Source organism: Condylura cristata, unplaced genomic scaffold (assembly GCF_000260355.1).
Source record: "Condylura cristata isolate star-nosed mole 26May11 unplaced genomic scaffold, ConCri1.0 scaffold00028, whole genome shotgun sequence".
In the NCBI taxonomy this organism is placed as follows: domain Eukaryota; kingdom Metazoa; phylum Chordata; class Mammalia; order Eulipotyphla; family Talpidae; genus Condylura; species Condylura cristata.
The window spans coordinates 3,396,904-3,406,382 of record NW_004567129.1 but is presented as its reverse complement, the minus strand read 5'-3'; the positions used below and the strand labels follow the sequence as shown (position 1 = coordinate 3,406,382).

The 9,479-nt window shown below is 43.5% G+C and overlaps 2 protein-coding genes across 2 annotated transcripts in view; one reads left to right on the top strand and one right to left on the bottom strand.

The window, feature by feature from the left end:
* Window positions 1-159, bottom strand: part of CNEP1R1 (CTD nuclear envelope phosphatase 1 regulatory subunit 1) — a 13,331-nt gene extending 13,172 nt beyond the window's left edge. Inside the window, exon 1 of the mRNA XM_004690326.2 lies at window positions 43-159. Coding sequence (XP_004690383.1) covers window positions 43-67 — 25 coding nt within the window. The 5' untranslated portion in view covers window positions 68-159. The remainder of the gene's footprint in view (window positions 1-42) is intronic.
* Window positions 160-445: 286 nt separating this feature from the next.
* The window catches only part of LOC101636782 (nuclear receptor coactivator 5-like), a 54,671-nt gene continuing 45,637 nt past the window's right edge, over window positions 446-9,479 (top strand). Inside the window, exons 1-2 of the mRNA XM_012730591.1 lie at window positions 446-535; window positions 1,483-1,568. The gene's annotated coding sequence lies outside the window, so the exon portion shown is untranslated. The remainder of the gene's footprint in view (window positions 536-1,482; window positions 1,569-9,479) is intronic.

Sequence of the window (9,479 nt, the reverse complement as noted above, 5' to 3'; positions counted from 1 at the left end):
GAGCCCGGGACTCGCCGGCACGACCCAGTGTGCCCACCCTACCTTCCGCCTGCTCCAGCGAGTTCATGTCGGGCGGCAGCTCCGGTCACCGCCGCGGGCACGTCCGCATCGCAGCCCCGCGGCCCCTGCCCGGCCCGCAGCGCCAACTCCCACCTCCAACCGCTCCCTGCTGCCCCTCCTTGTTGCACCGCCCCTTGCTTAGACTCACCACGCTCATTGGGCACCCGTGGCCCACTTCATAAGTAACACGGTTTTTTATTGGCTAATTTTTGCACGGCCCCAGGGCCTGGCGTTGGACGGTCAGTCGAAGGGACCAAGACCTGCCGGTGGCGGGACTGGTGTGGCGCTGGCGCCGCCTCCTGCCCCGGGGAGGAACTGCAGCCTCTCCTAAGCAGTTCGTTCCTCCAGTGCCTAGTTTCCGGTTTGTTTTTCATTTCTCAAGTTGAGCGCCGGCTCAACTTGAATGTACAGATAACTAACGAAGAATATAGAAATTAACGAGTTGGCCTGTCTCTCAAACTCAAAGGGAAATAAGGTAGGTGTAGGTTAACTAACCAGAACTCAAAACAATGAATGTTAAGAGTTATCCCTTTCCTAGATCCCCAATCCCTCAAAGAAAGCATTTTCTTCTTTGATTACTTTTATTCTCATGACATCCAATTTTCTTAAGCCCTAAAGGAGGTGAACAAAGTATGCGACCCAGTATCTTGAACGTTAATATATATTATATATACTTAATATATATTATATATATTTATATCTGTGAGGCATTAACTGCATCTTTGATGAAAATTGATTGTAGTTCATTTCCTATGGTCTTTCATTCATTCAAGAGTTATACATTGCACGATGTGCTATTTACTGGGATAGGTTGTGAGTAAGATAAACAGATCCGCACTTAAAGTGCAGGGTTACAGCGGCGATGAAGATGGATAGCAGATGAAGATCGATAACAGATAAGCATAGATTGGTTAATAAAGTGTTGTGAGACAAAGCAGGGGTTACAGGAGCTAGTGCTAAGAAAAAGGGTGGTAGAGCAGGGGAAGAGGCATTTGAATTGATGGGTGGATGAATGGGAAGAAGCTAGCTACATAATGCTGAAAATTAAGAAAGTTCCAAGTAGCCCTGGAAATTTTTCTCTATAGATAATTTGTGCACTTTATCCATCCATCAAATTTCCTCCTCACTTACCAGCTGAACTAATGGACACCCTCTTTCCCTTTACTTAACCTTGTTGGTTCCTTTACCTTAGCACTTTGCAGAGTTTCCAGGGTAAGTTAGTGTTTGAAGGAGCCTTCCTCTGGATCAAACCCTTTATATATGTTATCTCATTTAATTCATATTTTTAAAACTGTGGATCAGAACCCCTGAGAGGTTTTGAAATCCAATTAATGAGTCATGACATTTTTGTAAATGAACAAATAAAAATGAGACTCTCAGTATCACTGGAACTAAGTATCGTTTCATGATCTTTGATTTCAGCGGTGTGCATGCGCCTTGTTTTCTGATCACCATGTAAAGGAGACACCTTACCGAGAGCTCCCGGGAAGAGTTTGAAAGCCACCAAGGTAGGCATTCGTAGACACATTTGACAACTGAGAAAAGTAAAAATGAGTTTGCTCCGTTCTTGCAATTGTTGTCATAGCCTGGGCTGAATCCCTCAGTCAAACTGTTTCTCCATACCCAAGTCTTACTCATCACCTTTCCCTTGTACCAGCCGTGCCCAGAGTATGCCTGCTGAGTGCCTGCTGCCTGGCCCGCTCTCCTGGGCTAGGGCTGGGAGGTGGCGGGTGAGTTGACGGATAGGACTTTGCCAAGTGTTATGCTAGTGTGAGCTCTGCTAACTTGCCTTCAAAGGACACAGTGGTTACCTGCAGGACTTGTGTTTGCCTGGTGGGGTGTGCAAATTTCCAGCAAGAACTTGGGACAACAGACAAGACTAAAGACGACCTCCTGGGGTTTTCCTTCTCCACCTTTCATTTTCGACTCCGCCCAAATAAATGTTGATGCTGCCTTTGAAAGGGTGCGTGTGGTTAGCTTCATCGACCTTTATATGTGTGGGTCACAGGGTGCAGGAGGAGAGAGAAATAGAGCCTCTTGGGTAGGCTGAACTAATGGGGAGACCAAAGGGAACAGGTTTATAGAAACATGCTGTCAATGGGATTTGGCAACGGTGTTTAGCAATTTAAATACTCAACAAGTATTTAAGAAACACATGTTCCAGCCAATGGAATATGAGCTGAGAATGCAAAAATCACAACCTGCCCTCTAGAAGGGTGGATTTTAGTTTCAAAAACATAAGATGAGACAGCAAAGACCCTCAAAATATCATTCATATCATCACATGACTATGGCCAAATTCAAAGAGGGATATCTAACAAAAGAACTAAAGCTGATATTTTACTAAAAGGTGTGGTGTCTACCTTTCACAGTTGAAGGACAGAATGTACTCTTTGAACCCCGCACAACTCTTCCAGCCAAAGGATGTCACCTAATCCATTTCAGAGACGAGGTTATAGATAAGTTGATGAGTGGATGAGTCCCAACCCCTAGTCTGGGGTTTTCTTTTTTAACATATTTATTTACTTATGCTTACAGAACTGTGGCACAGGCCAGAGGTGCAGGGGTGGTGAGAGGATTCATCAGAGACAGAGTGGGGAGCAGAACAGGCTGATCAACAAAGCACACTGCTGAGGGGAGCAGCGGGCGGGTCAAGAGAGGTCTGCCAAACCATGTGGTCACCTCTGGGGTGGGGATCGAACTCACACTAAAGCGGTTGACACTAGCTTGCAGCGCTGCGTCCTAACCTGTTGCACCACCAGGGAGGGCCTGTCTGGGATTTTCGTTGATTATTCTCTCTGTCTCTCTCTATATATTTGTCTGTGTATCTGTCTTTCTATCTTTTCCCACATGGCACATCAGATCAGGGAACAACACCTTTTGGCTCTACTCTCAAAATATATGGACAATATATCACTTCTGACCACTTCTGCCATCAGCACTCTGGCCCAGACCATCACACAGCCAGGCTCACTGCAGAGACTTCTGATCAGTCTCCTGCTTCCACCCTTGTCCCAAACAGTGGTTTGTAAAACCCTGGGGAAAAATGTGGTGTTTTTTTTTTTTAAGATTTATTTTTGTATGGAAGAACTGGGGTGTAGGCCAGAGGTGCGGGAGAGGGGGTTGGAGGATTCACCACAGACAGAGTGGGGAGCAGAACAGGCAGACTGAGTGAACTACACTGCTGAGGGGAGCAGTGGGTGAGACAGGAGAGGTCTGCTTCGCCATATGGGTCACCTCCCTGGCCAGGGATCGAACTGGTGCTGAAGCAGCTGCAGCTGGCTTTGTAGTGCTGTGCCTTAACCCTTTGAACCACCAAGGAAGCCTAAACCCTGCAAGATCTTGTTGCTCTGCTGCTTAGAACCTCCCTAGGCTCCCCAGAGTGGCTACAACAGTAATCTTGATGCCATTTCTCTGCATTTAGAAGGTATCTTCTAAAATAATTTTTGACAAGCTTCAAGTGTTTGTAAAGTGACATCTGACATTTTCATCATAGGTTTGAACACTTGCAAAGAATGCAATTTCTGGTATATTGTAGATATTAACATCTGGAAGTAAAATTGTTGCATTACTCTTTTAACTGTATCAGTGGAATCTAAATACCACATCAATTCAATACCTACAATCATCCCTTCAAAAAATATGTATCTATGTCTAAGAACATGACATGGTAATTCTCAAAGAAGTAAATTGAATCTAGCAACAATAAAAAGGATTAGATACCACGAAGAGGTGTAATTTATATCCCAGGAATGCAAAATTGCTTTCATGTTAGAAAATGAATAAATGTGAGATTCCCTGGTGGTCTCAGGGTTAAGGCTGAGTGCTATCACCACTATCGACTAAGTTTGATCCCTGGCCAGGGAGCTAAGCTATATCGCACAGCAGACGTCTCCTGTCTCACCCGCTGCTTCCCTTAGCAGGGTATTTCAATAAATCCACCTGTTCTATTCCCCGTCTTTCTCTGGTGAATCCTCTCATATCCTGCACCTCTGGCCTATACCCCAGATCTTCTGCACAAAAATAAATGTATATAAATAAATAAACAAAATAATTCTAGGACATAGATCTTCTTGTTAAAGAAAATGAGTAAATGTTATCAATAGAACACACCTTAAAAAGCCACATGATCTGATGAGGATCTAGAGATGTAGTGTGTCCTACATTGGCAGTAGGAATGTAAAATATGGCCACTTTGGAAGACAGATTGTTTGTTCCTCAAAAAGTTAAGCATAGAGTTACTATACAAGCCAACATTTCTACTCCTGTATGTATAACCTACATTTGCAAGGTGTAACCCTTGCAAATACATTCACAAAAAAACCTAGTACACAAATGTGCAGAGTAAAATTATTCATAATACCCAAAGAGAGGGAACAACCATGTGATTCAGCTGATGAATGGATAAATGTGTGTTGTTTCCGTTCCTTTTTTTTTTTCTTTCTTTAGCTGTTTTTTTTTCCATTCCTTTTTTATTGCAGAATATCATTCAGCAATAAAAAAGGAATGAAGTACTGATAATAGTACAAAATGGAAGAACTTGGAAAACACTGGTAAGCGAAAGATGCCAGAAGCAAAAGACAATATCCAGAAGAGGCCAATCCATACATATGAATAAGTAGAATAATGGTTGCCAGAGGCTTACGGGAGGGAAGAATGTGGAGTAACTATTAGTGGTATGAGAGTGCTTTGGGGGGGATGTTAAACTTTTTGGAATTAGAGGGTAAATATAGCTGCATACCTTTGTAAAAATATGAAAACCAATGATTTTTATACTTAAAAGCGTGAACTTTATGGTATGTGAATTATATCTCAATTTTTAAAATGGGGGAAAATCCCACATGATAATCTCAATATTTGCTGAAAAAGTATTTGACAGACTCCAGCACCCTTTCATGTTAAAAACACAATAAATGAGGAACAGATGGCCACGTCCTCAGTGTGGTACAGGCCAGCTCCAAAATGTGTCACAAACACACTTGATGGTGAACACTTTCCTTAAAGCGGTGCGGTGCCCGCTAAGTAGTAGACAAGGATGTCCACTCTCACCACCTCTGTTTTCTATTGGATATTCTAGTGAGGAAATTAGTCTATAAAATGACATCAAAGGGGCCCTCCCTGGTGGCGCAGCGGGTTAAAGCGCAGCACTAAGAAGCTAAAGCCACTTCCGCATGAGTTCAGTTCCCGCCTGCCCCGGAGGTGACCACATGGCACGGCAGACCTCTCCTGACCCGCCCGCTGCTCCCCTCAGCAGTGTACTTTGCCGATCTGCCTATTCTGCTCCCCACTCTGTCTCTGGTGAAGCCTCTCACCGCCCCTGTGCCTCTGGCCTGTACCCCAGTGCTGTATGCATAAATAAATAAATCTTAAAAAAAAATGAGATCAAAGGACTCCTGGTTGAAGGGAAGAAATAAAACTATTTGTCGAAGGCATGGTCTTACATCTAGAAAACCCCAAGACTGTGGAATAAGCTCTCAGAACTAGCAAAGGAGAGCAGCAAAGTCACAGGGCACAATATGCAAAGTGGGAAGAAAAACAACACACAGAATAGGAGAAAATATCTGCTCAGAACGTGTACCAGAATATATTTAAAAACTCTGGGCTCTCCCTGGTGGTGCAACCAGTTAAAGCACAGTGCTGGGCCCTCGTTGGTGGCATGATGGGTTAAAGTGTAGCAATGCAAGCTGGCCACAGCTGCTTCAATGCAAGTTCAATTCCCACCCTGGAGGTGACCCACATGGCGCGGCAGACCTCTCCTGGCCCGCTCGCTGCTCCCCTCGGCAGTGTACTTCATCCATCTGCCTGTTCTGCTCCCCACTCTGTCTGGTGAATCCACCCACTGCACCTCTGGCTTGTACCCCAGTTCTGTATGAATAAATAAATCTTTAAAAAAAAACCTCTCACAGTCCAACAATAAAAAGATAAATAACCCAAGTTTAAAATGGACAAAGGATTTTGAATAAACATTTCTCCAGAGAAGATATGCAAATGGCCAGCAAGCACAAGGAGAGATCATTAGCCATTGTGACAATGTAAATTAAAACTACAGTGAAATACCCCTTCATAGCTACCGGGTAGAATTAAATATATAGATGTAAAGATTGAAACCCTTGTATATTGCTTTGGGAATGTAAAATGGTGCCGCTACACTGAAAATCGGTTAAGCAGATTCTTAAAAAGTTAAACATTGTGAGGCCCTCCCTGGTGGCACAGTGGGTTAAAGCACAGCACTAAGAAGCTAAAGCCACTTCCGCATGAGTTTGATCCCCGCCTGCCCTGGATGTGACCACATGGCGCGGCAGACCTCTCCTGACCCGCCCGCTGCTCCCCTCAGCAGTGTACTTCGTTGATCTGCCTGTTCTGCTCCCCACTCTGTCCCTGGTGAATCCTATCACCTTCCACATCTCTGGCCTATACCCCAGTTCTGTATGAATAAATAAATAAATCTTTAAAAAAAAAAGTTAAACATTGTGCATCCTTGGTGGCATAGAAGTTAAAGTCCAGTCCTAACAAGTTATCCCCAACCACTGTGGCCTGAGTTCTGGCCCCAGCCAGGGAGCTGACCCAGAAGGCATAGCAGACCCCTTCTCAACTACTGCTCTCCTCAGCAGTGTATTTCAGTAGACCTGCCTGTTCTGCTCTCCACCCTGTCTTGATGAATCCCCTCACCCCACTCACACACTCTGGCCTGTACCCCAGTTCTCCTATGCATAAATAAATAAAATCTTTAAAAAATAAATAAAAATCTTTTTAAAAAAGTTAAGCATATATTTTCCCCATGACCCAGTAATTCTCCTCTACCTGTGAAAAAATGAAAACATACCCTTACAAAGACTTGTATGTGACTCTTTGCAGTATCATCGTTTACAGTAACAAAAAACTTCAAACAAAGCCCTTCCCAGATGGCTGGATTACCGAGAGGCAGTGTTCCCATACCACAGGATATTCTTTAGCCGAGGGAGGGCTGCGGTTTGACACACACGAAGCGTGGCTGAACAGGCCTGTACATACTAGCCGGTGTGAAAGAAAGGTTCCAGAGGACTATGCTCCTTGTACATGACTCCATGATATGGAAAGTCAGGCTCGGTAAACCTGTGGAGATAGAAAGGAGATGTTCTGGGGAAGAATGGAAACAGCAAAAGGGGGTGTTTGTTTGGGCTGATAAGATGACAGAAAATTGGTCTGGGAGGGGCCGCAAACTCTGAAAAGACTACAGCTGCTGATCCGTACGCTTTGTAAAAATCCACTGTGATGGGTGAGTTATATCTCACTACCACTTGAAAACTCAACAAATAAGCTTTTTAAAAAATATATTTATTTATTTATGCATACAGAACTGGGGTACAAACTAGAGGTGCAGGGGGGTAAGAGGATTCACCAGAGACAGAGTGGGGAGCAGACCAGGCAGATCGACGAAGTACACTGCTAAGGGGAGCAGCAGGCGGGTCAGGAGAGGTCTGCCACGCCATGTGGGTCACCTCTGGGGACGGGGATTGAACTTACACTGAGGTGGCTGCGGCCAGCTTGCAGTACTGCACTTTAACCCACTGCGCCACCAGAGAGGGCCCCAAATAAGCTCTTTTTTAAGTAAAAACAATTTCACCCTGCTCCATTCCTCGCTAGACCACTATTTCCTTGCCTTTCCCATGGCATAGTATGCTAGTGGAATATATTTTTATGCTATAAAGTGTATTATTCACTACCCCATCATACTGTAACCAAATGATGTTTCTAAACTGAAATTTCAGATTTTTTGTAACTAAACAAAAATTATCAGACAATTACAAATCAGAGACATTCTGCAGGGGAGGAGGAAGATATAAAATGAGGGTGGGAAGAGCACAAGATGATGGTGCAGGGGTGAACTGGTGGTGGGAATTCTATGGGACTACACCTGATGTAAAGCATATACAAATAAAGAATTAAATATATGTAAAGAGAAGGGGTTCAGTAGAGAGGGAGTTGGGAGAAGGGTGACTTCAGGACCCTTGTAGTGATGCAAAGTTTCTGTATCTTGACCAGGTCAATTCAGTGTGAGAGGCAGCAGTGGGTAAGGGATACACAGTATCTGTTATTGTTTCTTATTCCAGCAGATGAGTCTGTAGTAATCTCTCAATAAAAGTTTAAAAAGTAAAAAGAAAAAAAAAGTTAATTTCTTTGGTAAACAACTTTATTAAAATGTTCTGAATTGAGTTATATAACAAATGATCACTTGTAAACAATTTGATTGGGGCATTACAAAGATAGGTGCTAATAGGTAATGGCAAATAGAATAAAATTTGATTACAAATGTATTTCTTTAATTTTTATTTTTAAAAATATTTTATTTATTTATGCATACAAGAGCTGGGTTGTAGACCAGAGGTGCGGGGGTGGGTGGGTGAGAGAATTCACCAGAGACAGAGTGGGGAGCAGAACAGGAAGATCTACTGAAATACCCTGCTGAGGGGAGCAGCGGGTGAGACAGGAGAGGTCTGCTGCGCCATATGGGTCACCTCTCGGGCTGGGGATCGAATTTGCACTGAAGCGGCTGCAGCAAGCAGCCATTGCACCACCAGGGCAGGGAGGGCCTGAGCTGTATTCTTCATGCTGTATATTAGATGCCCAGAATTTACTCATCTTATAACTGGAATTTTGTCCCCTGTGACCAACATCACCCCATTTCTCTCACCTCCCAACCACCCTTGTACTCTCTGCTACTGAGTTCAAGACTTTGATTTTGCATTTACAGGGTATTGTACTTTTTTCACTTAGTGTAGTCCAGGTTCAATCATGTTGTCACAAGTGGCAGGATTTCCTTCTTTTTGATGGCTGAATAATATTCCACTGTATATGTATATTTACAGTCTCTTTTTCATTCATTCTTAAATGAACACTTAATTTTTTCCCATATTTTGGTTATTATGAACTTGTGAACAAGGACTGTGGGAGTGTATTTGTCTCTTTAAGACAGTAACATCACATCCTTCGGATATATACAAAGTGTAGTAGCTGAGTATGTTGGTAGTTCTACTTCTTAACTTTGGGAATTTAATCTCCATATTGTTTTCCATAATCACTGTGCCAACAGCAATTCTGTTCTTATTTATTCACTACTATTCATTTAGGTGCTGGGCTCTGCTGGGCCCTGGACCTTTGCACTTACTGTTCAGCTCTTGCCCTGTATATATTAGGGGTCAGCTCAATGTCTGCCTTTCAGAGAGGCCTTGGGTCTCTCCAGCTTAAACAGCTCTTTTACTGTCTGTCACCACCTGGCCTCCACTCCATCCCAATGGACTTACTGTGAACTCTTATTTATTTAAAAGGTTTACTTGTTTATACATACAAGAACTGGGGCACAGGCCAGAGGTGCAGGGCCAGTGAGAAGATTCACCAGAGACAGAGTAGGGAGCAGAACAGGCAGATTGAGGAAGTACACT